The sequence below is a fragment of the Monodon monoceros genome, unplaced genomic scaffold (assembly GCF_005190385.1).
Source record: "Monodon monoceros isolate NGI ecotype Baffin Bay Population unplaced genomic scaffold, NGI_Narwhal_1 Super_Scaffold_5, whole genome shotgun sequence".
NCBI lineage: Eukaryota > Metazoa > Chordata > Mammalia > Artiodactyla > Monodontidae > Monodon > Monodon monoceros.
In genome coordinates, this window is record NW_021703782.1 from 46,051,156 (window position 1) to 46,071,252 (window position 20,097).

At 39.9% G+C, this 20,097-nt stretch overlaps 1 protein-coding gene across 7 annotated transcripts in view; it reads right to left on the reverse strand.

The window, feature by feature from the left end:
* Positions 1-20,097, reverse strand: part of ADAMTSL1 (ADAMTS like 1) — a 755,614-nt gene that overhangs the window by 348,476 nt on the left and 387,041 nt on the right. For all 7 annotated transcript variants that reach the window (XM_029201839.1, XM_029201841.1, XM_029201844.1 and 4 more), the window contains exon 4: positions 18,173-18,409. In XM_029201839.1, the coding sequence (XP_029057672.1) occupies positions 18,173-18,409 (237 nt within the window). The remainder of the gene's footprint in view (positions 1-18,172; positions 18,410-20,097) is intronic.

Below are 20,097 nucleotides of genomic sequence, written 5' to 3' on the forward strand. Positions count from 1 at the left end.
GATCATCCATGGGAGCATACTCCTTTATCAATATGGACAACTGAGAATTGTCTGTCTCTATGTGTTTGAATGGGAGAAATAAAAGGGTCTTCTGTACTAGATTTGGGGTACAGATGGGGCTGATTTCTCATTAGTCCAGGAAGGGTTGATGGAAGAGGTGAGATGGGAGCTGTGAATTAAAGAATGGCAGCCATACTTTGGAACAATAAAGGCAGGCTGCCAAGTCCCCCATCCCGCTTCCCAAATCGGAAGCAGACTTCAAAGGCTGGTCTGGGGTTTGAATCTAGGTGGGTCCTGATTCCAGGGCTGGTACTGTGCTAGACACATTCCTTTTGGCTGCAAACCAGAAACTTCTTTCTTACCGCCCCATGAAAACCCTGCTGGAATCCATTAAGACATTGTTTGAACCCTGGTGAACTTTTGGCTGAAGAAGAGAGAAGGCTCGTGATTACAGCAGAAAGTTCATCTTGTCCTAGCAGAAAAAGAGTTTAGTGTGAACCAAGACAGGGGTCTCCATGGCTGGTCTATCAGTGTTAACTTCTGAGCACTTCCAGCCCATTAGACTCAACCACCAATGGCTGGAAGATGCACCTCACTGTCCAGGGAACAGAAGAATGTTTCAAGGTGTAATTATTCTCCCATAGTCAGTAGCAAAATCATATCCACTTCTTAACCACGAAGGCATTCCTTATGCATGAGTCCACACTGCAGTGCCCTGTTACAATTACTAATAATCCTAAAGGTGATAGAATGTTAACGCAACTTGCAAAACTACTGCCTTATTAATAAGTTATTTCCCATTACAGAAAAAGATCTGGGCTACTTCTCAAACTGAATCTCTAAAAAACTAAAATGCTGGACTGTTAAAAATTCTAAGAGCCTTCTGTCTTTTACCATATTTCACAAAAGCTACGCACACTCAAATCTTTTTTTGTAGATGGAAGCCTGATTTAGATATAAACATATAAGAAAATTAAAAATTACAATAATCACAGTCATGTAGAGCATCCCTAAGACATTCCCAGTGGCCATGGCTGTGTTAGTTGCTCCATCCCCTGGTCATGGCTAATCAGTGCCATGGTAGAGACACCTAGACTAGGCCAGATTGTCTCCCCTGGGAATTTGAAAACTGACTGGAGACAGAAAGAGACAGGACATGGTTGCAGCTAAGTTACCTTTTGCCAGATATACACACATGTGTGGCTGAGGACTCAAACCTGCCAGGCAGGGTTCCTGTGCTTCCCAAAGCCTGGCCCTCCAGCTTGCTCTATGCTTCTAGTCACCAATAAGTGCTTTTCCTAACAAACAGTTGATGTTGCTGTCACTGATCCCTATCCTTTCAATAATCCTCCCTTTTGAATGTAGGTTGAACACAGTACATTTCTATTGCTTGTAACCAAAAGAATCTTAACATCGAGCATATGTATTTTGCCAGGAGGGGCATTTATTTTCCCACCCTGGGGCTGATTGTAAGATGTATATATTTTCAGTGTTTTTAAAGGGAGAAGGTGAAACCAAAAGAATTATTTTAAGGTTTTGAGAAATATAGAAGAAAAAAACCGAAGTGAAGGAGAATAATGACAAAGGAAAGCAATAGAAAATCTATAATATTCTGGATTTGAAGAGCAGTAAACTTTAAAGACAGTATATGCCTGGAATGAAGGGAAAGGAAGGTAACATAAGTAAGATATTTCATTCCACGAATAAGACGTTTAATTATTTTCCTTTAAAAAGAACTACCTGTACAGGTTCCGATTTTGTATTTACACATCTTAAGATTTTTAAAAATTTGAGTAGTTGCTCCTTACCTGATATTCAAATGTGTTTTAAAAAGCCTTTCATGTGGCTTCAAACTGACTTAGAATACATTATCACAAGAGTTCCTTTTACCCAGGAGAATGGCTATGTGCATTAATACCTAGAGCTGTCCCTTAGCTGGAGGATAGGATGTGAGCAGAAGAAAGCTCACCAAGTTTTCCTTTTTCTTCTTCCTGAAAGAAACTAGAAAAGCAGTGGCCGATAGAATACCCAATTCTTAGCATCCAGTTATAGATTCTTATTAGCCTGAGATTCAGCAAGGGTTATTTGGGAGGGAGGAGTGATTCTGAGAGGGAGTATGATAAAATGAAAAGCACAGGCTTTAGAGTCCAACAGACTAAGTTCAAATCCCAACTAAGCAACTCACAAGCTGTAAGACCTTGGACCAGCAAATTAAATTTTGGGCTACAGAAAGTGTTCCTGTGAAGTTTAAATGGTATGCCAAGTGCTTGGCATAGCGTCTGGCATGATTAGTGCTCAATATATGAGGTGGATTATTTTATTATTCTTATCATAATTGTGATGATGATTTTGACTCTCTCTTTCCTTTGAGAAATATCTAGCCTACGTATACTTTGGGGAAGGGTCAGGAATGCAAACAGCTACAAGGTCCAGGCTAGGTGGGTAACAAAGGAGGCTTGAAAGTGTTGGCACCATCTGGAGGTCTCAGCAACTATTCAGCTCTGTCAAATGGTTGCCATGCTGGAGCGCAGACCAAATGTAGCACATCCGATATTTTTAAACGCTATGTTGTGAATTGGGATTTTTATTGGAGGTAGTGTATTTAAATCCTGGCAACCAATTCAAATTCCCACAAAACCACACTATGTGTACCAAACAAAAGTTGTCAGTGGGATATATTTGGTTACTCATTTCCAACATCTGCTTTAGAGCCATGAAAACCATCTGGGGAGAAAATGAAGAAAACTATACGCCAAATTATAAGGAGAAACTTGGAGAATACTTGGAAATAGGCTGGACCAACATAGCCTTGATGAAACCATTCTACATATACACTGCCTAAGACAACGCGTTTCAAACAACTGTAAAAATATTTCTCTGGACTGAAAAAAAAACACGTGGATGAAGAGACTCAGCTCCTCTGGCCTCGTGGGACCTTGCCCCTTCTAAGCCTTCATCCCCTCAGCATTTGCCATGTATGCCTGTCCCTGGGCCCACCTTGGGGATGGGAAAGTCAGGTGCCAGGAGAGCTGCACCTGCTTCACCACTGAGTGTGTCTTTGCCCTAACTAACCAAATTATATCCTTTACCCAAGCAAAGGGTATCCTTGCTATTCCTATTCAAAAGAAGAAAAAGAAAAAACCTTTTATCTCTAGCTCAGGTCACATAAAATCAAGAGTGGAAATGGCTGCACAGACATTATACTGTGTTGCTCAATAAAAGACTGTTGCCTGGATGGATGAATCAAGAAATTAACCATCTTCCTGCCAATCAACAGTGATACTGAGGTTTCTGCCGTAGAAGCTGAGAGTCACCCAATGGGAGGAATTCCTCCCCCACCAGGGGAATCCCAGAGGACACAGGGAGGATAGCGGTCAAGAAGAGTTGAGAACTTGGGGAAACAAAACACTGGCTACGTTCTTTCATTTTAATGTGACACTGGCCACTTTTTCCCAAGCTTCCCTACCCCGCTCCCCTTCCTCTGAAATATGTTTGTCTTTTTTCAAATCACCCATAATTCGGCTGGCAAAGAATCTAAACTGGTATGCAAGTGCAACTGTAAACTGAAGTGCTCATGGGACTAGCCAGCCACCAGCTCCTGGCCACTGAGTGGTTGCTACAGCTTGCAGGTGCTGTGGGGTTGCAGCTGGCATTTCTGCAGGGATGAACGTGGTGCGCATTAAGTTTTTTTAGAACGTTTATTGCTGGCAAGGTTTTCCACTTGTATTTTCTTTTATAGCACAACTATTTTTAAGTGAATAGAATGTCCTGTAACAATTTGGCCATATAGGAGGGAAATTTAGCTGCGGGAGTGAAATGTACTTAGTAATGGTGAAAAAGACTAACAAAATGAATAAATAATCCAAATCAAAAGAAAATAGTTTAAACTCTAAAGGTTCTTGAAAAACACACATATGAAAAGCGTCTTCACGTAATACAAATTAAAGAGCACTGGATTTGGAGCCGGAAGACTTAGGTTTGAGTCTTCTTGGCTGTGTTACTTGCTAGTTGGGAAACCTTGGGTAAGTCACAGGCTATGTGCTCCGATGTTTTGTGTCTTCAGAATTACAATGAGGAGACTCAGTTGGTGATCTCCAAGGTCCTTTTCAAAGCCATTGTCTCATGATTAGCTTTGCAAAGAAATTCAACATATCTCCTGAGGCCTCTGAATTTGTCTTGGCCTCTGTGTGCTATTAACCACACATATAATTTCTTGCCTTTCTCTCTAGACTTCACAGATTCTTAAGTGTTCTCTTGGATCACAGGTAGTTAGCCCACAGCAAAAACACTTTGTTCCTTCTTGATTTGAATTCCTCAGGGGCAGTCCAACTGAAGAGGCAATAGAAAGGATGGGGGGGTGGTTATTACACTAATTTTAGGTGCTTGGGTGGATTCTCCTTATGCTGGCAAGCGGCCCTTCCTAGGAATGTTCCAAGAGAGTCTCTGGCAACCATGAGTGTGATAAAATTTGGGTAAAGTTATGTTCATGACTCAAAATCTGGAAGGTACCTGATGCTTTAAATTGTTTTTATTAAGGCTTTTGACAATTAAAGTAGCTACAACATAAAAAAAAAAAATATCCCTTTACCTAACTTGATATTGCCTTCAAATATGCCAATCAGCCAAAGGATAATTACTTACTAATTGCCTTTCATATTTGGATTTAGTTTTTAACATTAAAAATAATTATATGAAGTGTCTTAAGATACCCAATTTCAAAAAGGCTTCCTCAATTCTACTTTTAAAGAAATTTAAAACATTTCTTTTAAACTTAAGGCAAAGTTTCGAATCTTTCAAATTTCTGATATACTTAAACCTTGCATTTCAAGTTTTGGGGAAGACCAGCATTTTATGGCCCCAAAATTGATAACCATATTAATTACGGGGAGAGCTGGAGTAATTAAAATTATGTCTAAAGATCATCTAATTTACCCATGGAATATCCTGCAGAAGCAAACCATCTCCAGAGCCATTTTCGAATATACACTTGGGAAAGAAACTACGTCACACTGGAATCCTGATTGGTATTTATGGCCTTTGGAAACTTAGCATTTTGTGAGTTTAATCCCAGGAAGGATCTAATGGCTTCAGCAGTGAGAGCTCATCCAGAGAATCTGGTTGATATACTAAGCAAACCAACAGTTATCTTGATGGAGAAAGTTCTGGGTTGATCTGAGCCATCTCCTAAGTCATGGTAAATAAAGAGGAGATTGCAGGAGGCCTCAGATTCTAAATTACTTCTAGCCTAGTATCATAAAACAAAAAAGGTGAAACACATAAATGGACTTTGTTTCACAGCCTGAAGGAAATGAGAACAAGGCCTGAATAAATTAAAAGATAAAAAAGGCATTTAGGATGAAAAATTTACATGATTTAGAGACAATGCGTTTATCGAAAGACAAAAATAGTCAACAGAGAGATTTATTGATTCGTTGATCATTCCATGCAAGAGTCATTTTTTTTTTTTTTTTTTTTTGCTGCACGTGGGCCTCCCACCGCGGCGGCCTCTCCCGCCGCGGAGCACAGGCTCCGGACATGCAGGCCCAGCGGCCACGGCCCACGGACCCACCTGCCCTGCGGCACACGGGACCCTCCCGGACCGGGGCTCGAACCCGCATCCCCCGCATCGGCAGGCGGACTCCCAACCACTGCGCCACCAGGGAAGCCCAATGCAAGAGTCTTAAGTTGAGTAACTCAATATAAAGAAACTAAAGATGAGTAAGTACAATACAGTCTCTGCCAGTAAGGAGGTCTCAATCTAATGGGCTAGTTGATTAGGAAAATAAATATAAGACAAAGGAAACAAGATGAAAAACGGGTGCAAGAGATAGAAAGGAATATCAGTTCCTCTGTGGAGTCTCACTGAAGGACTGTGAATGTGAGGAAGGAGGGTGACCTGAGACACAAAACCTTCCTACCTGCCCAGAACTGAATTAAAGTGCTCCTCCTAAACGCTCCTCCTACCCGATCCCATTGCATCCTGGACGGCCAGCTGCCTCCCTAGTGTTTAGCATAATGCCTAGCATTAGTAAATGCTCGATAAATATTTACTGAATGAATGAATCAACAATACTTAATCTCTCTAAGCATCATTTCCCTCCACTATAAAAGTGGTTAGGGCTTCCCTGGTGGCGCAGTGGTTGAGAGTCCGCCTGCCGATGCAGGGGACACGGGTTCGTGCCCCGGTCCGGGAAGACCCCACATGCCGCGGAGCGTCTGGGCCCGTGAGCCATGGCCGCTGGGCCTGCGCGTCCGGAGTCTGTGCTCCGCAACGGGAGAGGCCACAACAGTGAGAGGCCCGTGTACCGCAAAAAAAAAAAAATGGTTAAAACATAACCACGTGTCGGTTCACGTGAGGATTAAAGAGGATAACATGTTAAATGCTAACACAGCACAGTGTATGGCAGAGTGCCAGTGCTCAATAAAAATTAGCTCATTATTATTACTAATATTAGGTATCGTTACCTCTATTTTTGATGAGAAATGAGGCTTAATTAACCTATTGAATTAGCCCATGATCACACAGAAAGGAAATTTGGAAGTCAGACTTCAAACTTGGATCTGCCCCAGTCCCAAACTGAAGCTCCTCCTCCCATCTCATGCTGCTGCTGACTATCGTTATTTGGGTTTAAACCACGTCACCCACAGACTGGGAGCTTCTTGAAGACGGGGATGATGACATGTACTTTCATATCCCCGGAGAGCCTAACTCCAGACCACATGGCGGTACTATTTCAAAAACTGAACTTATCTGGATCTCAAACGTAAAATGGAATGATTCAACTGCAAGATGTCAAATTCCCTTTTCAGTTTCAAAGCTGTCTTCTCTGAAGTCACTCAATGAATGAAGTACCAGAGTTAATCTATAGTGTAGCTAAATGCATAATGCTTTATTGAGAATTTACTAAAGATCTTCTCAATCCAAACTTATTCCGCGCACCCCCCCAAAGTTGAAAGATGTTCAACTTCCGGCCTGATACCACTATCCATTCACTGTAACATATTAACGATGTGTTGGTTTCCAAATCACTTTTAATGTGTAGAAATACTTACGGCTGTAAATGACTTCTTGCAACCATAATAAATGAAGGGGACACCCACTTAGTCATATTAACTGTGTCAAAGAGTGAGATCAGGTCACTCACAGCTAACACAACCTTTAGATTTAGTGTACAGACTTTTGAATCTTTATACTACATTTTAAAAACACCTTTTTTTTTGAGAGATAATTCACATACCCTAAAATTCACCCGTTCGAAGTATAGAATTCAATGGTTTTAATATGTTCACAGAATTGTGAAAACATCACCAAAATCTGTTTAGCATGTTTTCATCACTCCCAGAAGAAACCCCGGGCCCGTCAGCAGTCACCCTCCCACCCCATTCTACTCCAAGCCCCAGCTCTAGGCGACCACTAATTCACTTTTTGTTTCTACAGATTTGCCTATCCCGGACATTTCATATAAACAGAATTATAGAATATGTAACCTTTCGTGACTGGCTCATCTCACTTAGCATAATGTTTTGCAGGTTCACTTATGTTATAGCATGTATCAGTATTTCATTCGTTTTTATTGTGCAATAATATTCCATAGTATGATTAGACCACATTTCATTTATCCATTCATTAGTTGATCCACATTTGGGTTGTCTCTGTTTTTTGGCTATTATGAATACTGCTGCTATAAACATCTGAGCACGGTTCTTTTGGTGGACAGAAGCTTTCATTTCTCTTAGGTATATACCTAGGAGTGGAATTGCTGGTTCACACAGTAACTCTATGTTTAACATTTTGAGGAACTGCCAGGCTGTCTTCCGAAGCAGCTGCACCATTCTGCAGCAAGGGTCAAGAGTCAGACCCACACAAAAAGAATGGCTACTTGGTGTGAACGTTGTCGTAACTCTCATGGAAACTTCTCATAGGTAATAAGGTGATTCTCCAAAGTTAGAGACAGTAAATGAGGGAAAAATTGGGCACTATTTTTTCTTTAGCTACTAAAACTGAGGCTATGGACTCCTTGAGGGGAGGGCTTGAGTCCTATTCACTGCTACATACCCCAGGGGATAGCCTAATGCCCAAGAGTAAGCATTAAATATTAACTGAATGAATAAATAGCTTCAAAAAGGTACTGTGTGGTAAGGGATATACTTTGCTCAAAGAGAGGTCTGGCCTTTGCCCTTGGTTCCTGGGAGGCAATTTCTAAACTCTTTTCACTGACCAGTAAGAGTATCTTTGCTTGTCTGGGGCCTTGGGCCATGCCAGAGAGTCCAGGTTAACAATGTGATTTATGATGAGGGCTTTGGGCCTCATGGTATCAGCTCAGCCTCTGGAGGGGCTAGAGACGAAGGTCAGCCATGCGGGTGCTCAACCAAGTCTATGTGATGGAGCCTCAATAAAAACTGTGGGTACCAAGGCTTGGGTGAGTTTTCCAGGTTGGCAGTAGTCCGCACATATTGTCACACACGATTGCTGGGAGAAGTAGGTGCTATCCACACCACTCTTCCAGGAGAGGACAACTGGAAGGTCTGCACTTGAACTCTTCTGAACCGCGCTGTATGTACCCCTTTCCTTGGCTGATTTTAATCAGCATCCTTTTGCTGTAATAAACTGTAACGGAGTGCAACAACTCAGCTTTCAGTGAGTTCTCTGTGTCCTAGTGAATTACCAAACCTGAGAGTAGTCTTGAGGAGCCCTGAACTTGAAGTTAGTATAAAAAGTGAGGGTCATTTGGGGAAATCCAAACTTTTTAGTTACTAAGAGTGCTGAAACAATATTAAAGATGATTTGGTAAAATTTAGCATATTCATTATTTCCACAAACAAGTGTCCCAAAGACTCATTCATGAGACAAAGCATCATAGGATCCATCAAGAAAGCTGCCAGGTCTTGGTGGAACTTTCATTTAACAGAACACAGAATTCCGAGGCCAGAGTTCCCTGACTCAGCTACACATACTCATACCCCTATTAACAAAGATGTGTGTTTACTGGTACTCTGCTTCGTTATTAAAATATCTTCTCAGAGGAAAGGTGACATATAATAGAAATAATAGGATGTGAATTGTAGCTTTGCCTTTTTCTAGTTGTATGACCTTCTATGAGCCTAAATCTCCTCATTTATAAGATGGAAATAATAAAGATATTCCCCAAAATTGGTACAAGAAGCACATGGCGATATGCGTGGTACACTCTGCAAACTATACAGCACGAAAAATAATAACATTTGAGAGTTTTTCTAAATTAGATTCACACTGCCTTCATCTACTTCACTGAATCTCTTTGGGAAAACAAAATCCATGATTTTGTCTTTCCCAGTGCACACTGAATTTCAAAGGAAAAATTAAATAGATATAACTTTCAAAAAGTTTTTCTGTGAAAGCTGTAGAAAGAAGCGTTTATGTATCTGTGTGTTTGTGCGTGTGATGTATGTTAAACAATAAAACTGTAAAAGTGCTTATTTAAAAAACAACAAAAGAGCACAAAAAATAAAGTCATTATAAAATTTTTCAAAAGAAGGGTTTCTGTCCCACAAATTGAATATCAAGATGAAAAAAATTCTCATATGGCAAAGAAATTCTTTCCATGAGTAGAGATGATACATGAATAAATAAAGGACCCAACTGGGGTGGCAGGAAGGAGATAGTTTGAGATGAATGAATCCCTCCGGAGTGTCACTTTCTCCATCTCTTAGCTATTCAAATAGAGAGGATACCTTAAGGAACTACAGTCATTTGACTTCAGTTTTTCCTAAAAGTGACAAATGCTTAAGTTGACTTGTTAACTAACTAGCATGTGATCACAGAAAAGGTTAACCTGATAAATTTTTAATCATACATAAACAGGACAGTGACCATACCAACTTGATGGAATCACACCATTCACTTAAGAAGACGTAAGAGGGAGGAAGAAAGGATGTGAATGCACTGAGTGACAATCACATGGCAGACAGTGTGCTATACATATAGTATCTCCTCATCCCTCGTACTGCCCCAAACCAATGCCTGGCCCTTCTCTTATGTTCTACACCCCAGTGAACAGCAGCAACGTGCTTTGCTCAAACTAGAAACCAGAGCATTGTCTTCAACTCTCAATTTTTCTTTCCTATTATATTTCACCAGTCGCCAAGTCCAGGGACTCTATCTCCTGATTTGTTCTGAAATCGCCCGTTTTATTCCCACTACCAATTTTGGGTCCTTTCTAATCCATTGCCCTCAATGCAGATAGAGCACTCTTCCTAAAATACATGTCTCACTTTATCTGGCATCTGCTTGAATTACCTCACTGGCCCTCTTTGTCTCTCAATATTACAAACCCCAAGCTTCTTAATATAGCTTATGTAGCTCCTCATGACACAGGTCCTGACATTCCTCTCTAGCCCTTTATTTCTTCACTCTCCTTCTTCAATTCTAGGTGCTAGTTAGGTCTTTCCAGCTATCTCTTCCTCTGAGCATTTCTTGATTCCATGTTTGGTCAAATATTCCTTCTACTTATGACAGTCTAAATTTCTCCCACTCTGGCTCCTACAAACTATTCAAAATTATATGTATATATGGACATGTATGTATGTATGTATGTATATGCATATATGAATATGTACTATGTACAAATAAACTGGGATGTGTGCTGTTGTGGGTTGCAGTGTGTCCCCCAAAAAAGATATGTTGAAGTTATAACCCCCAGTGCCTGTGAGTGTGATCTTGTTTGGAAATAGATCTTTGCAGATATAATCAAGTTTAGATGAGGTCATACTCGGGCTTCCCTGGTGGCGCAGTGGTTAAGAATCTGCCTGCCAAATGCAGGGGACACGAGCATTGGCAGGCAGATTCGAGCCCTGGTTCGGGAAGATCCCACATGCCACGGAGCAGCTAAGCCCATGCACCACAACTACTGAGCCTGTGCTCTAGAGCCACAACTACTGAGCCCGCGTGCCACAACTACTGAAGTCTGTGCTCCTAGAGCCTGTGCTCTGCAACAAGAGAAGCCACCACAATGAGAAGCCCACACACTACGACAAAGAGTAGCTCCTGCTCGACGCAACTAAAGAAAGCCTGTGTGTAGCAATGAAGACCCAATGCAGCCAAAAATAAATAAATTAAAAAAAAAAAAAAAGATGAGGTCATACTCAATTAGAACTGGCCAGAAGCCAATATCACTGGTGTCCTTATAAGAAGAGAAAACAGGGACGTCGGGAGAAAAATGCCATGTAAAGACAGAGACATACACAGACCCAGAGGGGAGGAGGCCACGTGAAGATGTAGGCATAGATTGACAGCCACCACTAGAAGTTATGAAGAGGCAAAGAGAGATTATACTCAGAGCCTCAGAGGAAGCATCACTCTGATGATACATTGATTTTGGACTTTTAGTCTCTAGAATTGTGGGAGAATAACTTTCTCTTGTTTCAAGCCACCCAGTAAAGAAAGTTACCATGTAAAGAAATTTGGGCTTTCTTTATCCTGATGGTGATAGAATGCAATTGAAATGATTCAAGCAGATAAGAAATAAAGTCAGATCTGTATTTTAGAAAGGAAACTCTTGTTTTCACTGTAAACTCCTGTTCACAGTTAGGTGAATACAGTATAGGGGTAATAGTATACTTTCCTTTACACTTGGCTCGTCTCCCCTTAGAATGCCAGTTCAGGGAGGGCAGGGACTGTGTTTTTTTCCTGTCCATTCATGTATTTCCAGGATCTAGCACACTGCTAATTCTTAAGTAAATATTTATTAAACAAACGAACAAACTGAATTTTTCACAATAGCCCTACAAAGGTACTGTTCCTGAGGGATGGTATTTAACTCTGTAAGCTCAGTACCCACCAGATTATCGGGAGAACAGATAAACAATGTTCAGAAACTAAGTAATTTGTTAAAATTCAACTAGTAGGCCATAAAGCAGTTCATTTCATCTTTACTGTGTCACGCAAAGGGGAGAAAAAGAAAGATGATGCATTAAATCTCTGAAGCAACGCCATGCTTCCATGTGGAATTAGATTACAAAACACAGAGGGAAAAACCGCCAAGTCCATGTTTCTGACATCACTACCTTTAGAATACCTGGTAGACATTTGATAGTAGTGACTTAGGTCACAGACAGAGATGGAGAAGTAAGCATTCCATTCAATTCATTTCAAACTACTCACCATAGGAATTATTAAAAACGTAAAGAACTTCTTTGTTAGAGCTGTGGTTCATCCTAGCGTCACCACAGTATAAACCTCAAAACTCCATGATCCAATTTATTGCTTATTTCTTTATTGTATTATTCATTTTACAGCAACATTATATAAGGCATTACTGGAAAGGAATTCACCTTTTCATTTTCGAAACGCCTTGTTTTCTGACACAGCACCGTGCAGTAATAGAAATATGCAGATTCATTAAAAAAGAGCTGGCTTATAACTGCACTCTGTCTTTTGATGTATGTATGTTAGGTAACAACCGATGAATTTCATTAATTATGAAAATAAAACACACTTTTCTGTATTTGACTTCAAAATAACCTCAAAATTATTTTTAACAGCAGCACATGTTCTATCTGTAAATTTATGCTACTCTTTTTTTATATTTAAAACAGAAACAGGCTTTGTGCTTTATAACAAATATAAATGGGGTAATTTGGATAATGAAAATAAATGAATAACAGCGGCACTAATAGAGCTGATCCTATTTGCAATGGCTCATTAACTCTGTACAGGACGCAATTCACTGCCCTGGATCAGGAGTTGATAATGGTGCAGCATGGAGTTATTAGCAAAGAACGGTGCAATAGGAAATTAACAGAAGGTCTGTTCATTCGCTGGGAAGTCAGGATCCCCTTTAGCATGTATAACCACTTTAAACCATGTGTTCAGAAAAGGCCATAAAGAGGGAAAAGTCAAAGAAATAATTTCAGTACTACTCCTACCACAAGCTAGTACTGATCAAGCTCACAGTAAGCACTTCAATGCAGTTGATCACTTAACCCTCACGGCAATCCTATCAGTTAGTTCCAGATATTATCCTCATTTTGCAGATAGGGAAACTTAGCCTCAAGAACTTGCTCAAAGTCATACATTAATGAGTGGTGGTGCTTAGATTCAAACCCAGGCATTATGACTCCAGAGCATTCGCTCTTAACTCTTCGTGGATGACAAATTGCCTTCCTGGCTCTGCTATATCCCCAACTTCATCTAGAATGATCTAGAGCAAAGAAAAATCCCAGTGTCTCTCAGTCTGAGATGTAAGGTGGGGAGACACATCAACACAGCTACCTGTTGGGGACAACGCTCAGATTCTAGTGGGGATGTCAAGGGGAGGATGTGGTTTGAAAAGACATTCACTAAACCTATTGTCTCCATGTGTAAATGACAGAATTAAAGCTGGACAAGGTTTTGGCCTGTGGGAGAGGCTGAAGAAATAACACAGGGGGCATAGTTAAAAAATGCTGATAAACAGTGACATTCTCTGACCTCTGGTCTGCCATTAACTAGCTGGAAGATCCTGGGAAAATTGCATAACCTAGCACAGCAATATTTCTCAGGGCTGGACTAGATGATCTCAAAGGTAGTGCTTTCACTCTTAGGAACAATGTCTGTGCTCTGGAGAAAGAATGAAAAGTAAGTACAGGGTAGTAGCTTTCTCATAAGGCAAACAATATTCAATTAAAGGTTTGTCCTTCATTCCTTCATTCTGAAATCAGGTTCTTGTTGCTTTCTTGTTATTAAAACTTCATTTATGAAACGATGGTGAAAGTACATGATAGAAGGTCTCCTTTTCTTTTTGAATGTTCTTAGCAGAATAAGAAGTAGGTTACTTTACCTCATTCTATAAACTTTTTTGAATTGTTACAGGGTTATGAAGTTCCACCCAGGGAACCACTACATCAATATATTTTGCAATTCAAAATGTTCAGGGTACTCTACTTTTCCACAGCACTTGACAGTTTATTAAGCATTTCACATGAATGATCTCACTTGGTGCTCTGCAGTCTGCGAGATAATCTTATTTTGCAGAGTAAAAATAGAATTTAGGAAGGGTAAGCAACGATCAAGATTACACAGGTCATTAAAGAAAATCCAGATTGTAATCTGTATCTTGTGACTTTAAATGCTACCTGCTTTCTAATTGGCGAGTGGTTCATAAATCTGGCCAAACACTAGGGTCATAGGGAGAGTGTTTGAAAAACATCAAATGGATAAACCTGAATTTCTGGAGGATGGGCCTAAGAGTCCTATCTTTTAAGAGCTCTCCAAGGGATTCTGGAGGGCAGTCAAGTTTGGGGACCAGTACTCAACATCACACTGCCTCTGTCCAGCTAGCCTCACCAGGAAGAATAGGGGCTTTGGAGTCAGAGCTGGGTACTTGTGAGCGAGTCCTATAATATACCTGAGCCTCAGTCCTTCATCTGTGAAATGAGGATAATGACACCTAATATGCAGAGTTGTAAATATTTTAAAAAATATACGTAAAGTGCCTAGATATGGTAGTTACTAAAAAATGGAGGATATTTTATTATTATTATTACTACTACCATTACAGTGAATATAGTGCCTAATACGATGCCTAATATTACTGAATAAGGTATCTCTTATAAGTAGCAATGATCCTAGAATTTTCCTGAAGCAAATTCACTACAGATAACCCCCACATTTACGACTTTTGGAACTGTCAGCAGGTCCCAGTTCCCTCCTCTGTGAAATAGTTATAGTTGTAAATTGCTAACGTACCTTTTGACTCTAGAAGTCAAAGTCTCCATAATTTTATTTAAGAGTTAAAGCCTCAGATGGTTTTGAGGAAGTGGATTTTAGTTGAGTATTAAACAGGCATAACTGAAATAACTGGTATTTAAAAATGACAAATCTCTTAGTTATGCCGCCATTTCCTATCAAGGTAAGACTATGTCCAAAGCTAGACATTTGCATCTCTACAGTTTATAATTTATATCTGTCTAGCATCAAAATTATTTGAAGCAGCTTACCAACAAAAAGTGATAATAAGACAACAATGAAGCCAGTAAAAGAGCTGAGAATTCCCCCAAAATGGGGTAGAAATGGAAGAGAAGGGAAAATGGGGCAGAGGAGATGACTTTTTTCAGGAAGTCAGAAGAAGCTCTTTATAAAAACTGTACATTTAAGCTAGCGTTAAGATTTTTGACAGTGTTTTTAAGATTATGAACATATGACTTCTTAATGTTTCTTACCAAAGACCACAAATGCTAATCACCGATATACAGATGCAACCTAAATAAAGGAACTTTTTTCTAAGTAGGATGGAATTTATGTATGTCCACTCTTTCAGGGTAGCAGTGAGTGCTTTTCTTTTGTTGACTAACCTCACTCTTGTTCTTCTGAAAAAGTATATACTGCATTTAAGTATTCCATCGTTATTCCGCTATCATTTTTTTGTGGATAAGAAAAATTTTTTAATTGTTTTGATAATGTCAAACGTATTATTGGCAAAGCCAAGTAAATCTTTAGGATTGTTATCCATTTGGGAAAACTTCTATTATATTCCTCTCTCACCTTGCTGTCTTTCTCTCACATTGCTCTCTTTCTGCTCCTTCCCTCTTTTTTAAAAGTCAAGTAGTTTTTAATCATAAAAAAAGGCCATTATGGTAATGGTAGCAAGAATCTAAAAATGATATCACTTACAAATTCGTATTAAGTGGTAGTTTTTGATTCCCTGAGCATGAGTGTTTTGATTTTTTTTTTTTTTTTAACAACTATTCCCCTGCTCTGGTTATAGTCAAAATGAAAACTCCTTCTTGGTTTTAGACATTGTTTCCTTTCTGTTCCCGCTGTCACTGGCCTGGCCCAAGGTTCATGCTTCTCCTCACTTTGGCTGCTCTAAGAGCCTCCTTTTCAGCTGGTCTCTTTGCCTCCAGGGTCCTGAAAGTGGTCCTCGCTCCACTTCAAGCATCCTGTAACTGCAGCTATATTCATCTTTCTAAAGCAGAGCTAGGGTTCTGTCTATTCTCCACTAAAACTCTTTCTTGGCCACCCACTGCTGATCATGGTCTTGTCTGCCATTTCAAGACACCATGATTTTCTCCCAAAATATCTCTCTCTCTCCTTACTGAGTACCTGGGGGGTATCCTGCTCTCTGGCCAAACTACTTGTTAGAATCTAAATGCAATCTGAACTCTTCCATCCCTTTACCTTACTATTGCCTCTAACAAGACAAATAAATGAAGAAAAGAATAGTAACTAATTACAATTTCTATGTACGTCACCACTCTATTCAGATATTCTCTAATTTACATTTGTCCCCAAATCTAACAGGTCACACTTATAAGAATCTAAGTTGAGGAGGCATGATTATTCTTGCTTCAGTTGCCAAGGTACATGAAGCCATTTGGCGGGGTTAGTTTAGGAAAAAAAGAGGCCACATTGAATTCCCATGCAGCAGAAACAAATGAAACCTAATTTGCAGGTCAATCTTGTTTATTTTGGTTCATTCATCAGTATAATATAGTACCCACGACTCTGGACTAGATATCAGGGAAACTGAAATCTAATCCCATTTCTTCCATGACCAACCATATAACTTTCAGAAAATCACACAATTTTTCTGGTCCCTGGTTTTTTCTCATTTACAAAATGGAAATCTGTCTTTTTTTTTTTTTTTTTTTTGCGGTACATGGGCCTCTCACTGTTGTGGCCTCTCCCGTGGCAGAGCACAGGCTCCAGACGCGCAAGGCTCAGCAGCCATGGCTCACGGGCCCAGCCGCTCCGCGGCATGTGGGATCTTCCTGGACCGGGGCACGAACCCGTGTCCCCTGCATCGGCAGGCGGACTCTCAACCACTGCGCCACCAGGGAAGCCCCTGTCTTTCTTTGTTCAAACACTACACATACATAAGAAATTATTATTATGTTTATTTGCCATTCCCTACAACATATTCCCTTTCTGTATATATTTGCTTTACAATTCTCTGTCATTCCCATAGCTTTTGCAGATTCCAAAATTACATCTCAACACCACTGAGAGTTCTAGAGAAGGAAGCAAATACCAAGTATCACAAACGGTTCAAATATACTGCTTTTTAGGATGTTGATTAGATCACCTCTTAGGCCTTTCCTAGCTTTAAAATAGTAAAATAGTTACTGATATGTAAACATCACTCCATCCTCCTAGCCAAGAAGTGCTTGGACTTGTCACAACTTATTTGTCTCATGACTAGGCCTCATGAATGTTTAGTATGTCTGTCTCTCTCTCATCTACACAGAGCCTTGTAGGACGTCTCAGACCTCTTGTAGTCATTCACACTACAGCTATTCCTTTTACATCTGAAAACAGATTTAGCTTTTAAATAAACATGTGAATTTGAAACAACAGATTACTGAAAGACATTTTAGGTTTATTCTTATATGGCTAGTTGTGATATCAGAAATTCTGAAGAGAGAAAAATTTCAACCAATGTCTTCTTGGGAGAGGCAAAGATTCTCAAATTGTCTACTACGTGAAATTTAAAAGCATAATCGTCAAGTACAGCACAGAGGAAGCTGTAGCAACTGCTTGCTCCAAAAACTAGGCTGGCCATCCTAACCCAAAGCCTAGACTTTGAACGCAAGATGGCAAACATATGAACTCTCCCTCACCTTACTAACTCCCCACCTAAAGTAGACGTTGAAAAACTGATACCAGAAATCAAATCTCTTTGCTCTCCCTGTTAAAGATTTACCTGGCTGAATTCGACCTAGTTGACACTGCCAAGGCTTTTCCTACAATTTGTCTAAATTTTTAGCATAACTGCAGATAGAGAAGCAACAAGTTCTCGTACAGTGTACGTGGAGATTTTAGAGCCAGTCTCACCTGAGCGATTATGAAGCTCTAAGTAAATGAAAATTGATGCCTCTGAATACAGATAAACACACACACACATCCCACATTACTTCAGGGACAACCAAGGTAGAGGTAATTTCAGAGCCTAGTACAAAAGTGATACACAATGTTGAAGAATTTTCGTTCTTCTATATTGAAGTGAGACTCAAAGGAAGAAGAAACTCTAGTCCACTTTTCCTTAACACGTAATACAGCTCTTGTAGCTTTAACTGAAGCTGAACCTCGATTTTCAAATAGGTCATCATTTGTAAACTCCAGAAAAAGTAACACTGATTCAGATAGCAGGACTACACAACAGCTACTGACACAAAACCCTCTGGAAAAATAGAATGAAAAGAAGCCAGCACTTACTTGGCACAAACCACTGATGCACATATCCAAAGATTCTGTGTAGCAGCGAGTCCCATCTAAGACTTTAGGTGCAAGTTCAACAACTAGGGCTGTTCCTTTGGCCTGGCACTTGAGGGAACATGGGTTGTCGGGGTCGTTAGACACAGGAAGCCATTCATAAAACTGGCCATGGTGCTTGACGTCATTATGAGCCGAGCACTGCTGCGCTCGGAAATCACCTGCTTCTGGTGGGCAATCCTGGAGAAGAAAAAGAGGGAAGGGAGAAGCACAGGTTAGGAGAACAGCCTCAAACAGAAAACTAGAGCAGCTATGTGCTCCAGGTCTTAGGAAACAAAGCAAATGTTCTGTCGTTACAGATGGACCCTCCCATAGCATCTGAAAGGTTATATGATTATTTGGCCCTCAGAAGGTAGAGATTTGAGAAAAGCCATCACCTTGAAATATATTTTCTGATAGAAGTGAAATGGGAAAGAAACCAGCTTGAAATAGATCTGATGGATACTAGTTGGGAAAGTAACCACCTTGAAATGTATTTTCTCAAAGATGTTTATTTGTCCATGGAGTTCCTCCACATTGTAATATTTTTGTTTCCTTGTAATTTAAGTAGAACTGAGTATAGTCACAGGGTTAGTTAAAAGTATCACTGTCATTTTCAGTTCTGATACCAAAAGCTATGACAAAATGTTATTTTAGCAACTAGGAGCAAAAAGTTATGATGATTTTGTTCAAAATTTTTTTGTGGGGTTGTTTGTGAGTTTTTTTCTAAAGCAGTATACTTAGGCTACACAGTATCCAGAATTAAACAGGGAGACCAAAATAGAGAAAACAGCATTTACACCTGAATTTCTTTGGCTTCAGGCAGCATGGCTGAATGTCTTGGACTCCCTCCTCAGATGGGAGTTGGATGCAATATGGTGGGTCTCTATGGGCCTACGTTTCCTTGTGTTTAGAACAGAGGCAATGATAATACTCAGCTCTCAAGGTCATAGTCAGAATTTCATGAGCTTTTGTTGGCCATATACTGGCACAAGGAAGACAGTACATGGTAGCTATTATTGTGATTATTTAATGAAGCCACTGAAGAGAAAGTGTTGTTGGAGAATTAGGAAAGTCTCTGAATTTGAATTTGAAATCACACTGTATGAGACCAGCAGAAAACAAGAATGTTTTACGTGTGTGTGTGTGTGTGTGTGTGTGTGTGTGTATATATATATATATATATATATACACATATACATTGCTGTACGCGGGCCTCTCGCTGCCGTGGCCTCTCCCATTGCGGAGCACAGACTCCGGACGCGCAGGCTCAGCGGCCATGGCTCACGGGCCCAGCCGCTCCGCGGCATGTGGGATCTTCCCGGACTGGGGCACGAACCCGTGTCCCCTGCATCGGCAGGCGGACTCTGAACCACTGTGCCACCAGGGAAGCCCTACATGTATATTTTATAAATGGAATTTTAAAATGTAAAACCATAACTAACCATGGCTATTATCTAATAAATGATAAACTATAGTGAAAACAATTATGATTTAATTTAAAAAAGACAAATATCACCTCTCCCTCGGAGAAGCTGTTTGATAAGTAGGTCTATTTTATTGTACATGCATTCAGATTAGGATTTATTATGGAAGATTGTAGAATATCCATCTACAAGGATGGATATTAATGACAGGGAAGACTTTCATTAAAATTTTTTATCTTAAATAATGAATTTTCATGTAGCCTTTTAGCAGTTCCTGATTACTACATTATCACTTTTAAGAGTTCTCTTTTACAAGGTTTCTTCCTCTGAAAATCTATTTACATTTAAATAAACATTGTGAGAATAACATTATGCTATTTTATAAAATGAAATCCTGACTCTTTCCTCAAATTTCAGTGTTACTATTAAGTAGCATATAAGCCTTTAATATTTCAGAAAGCA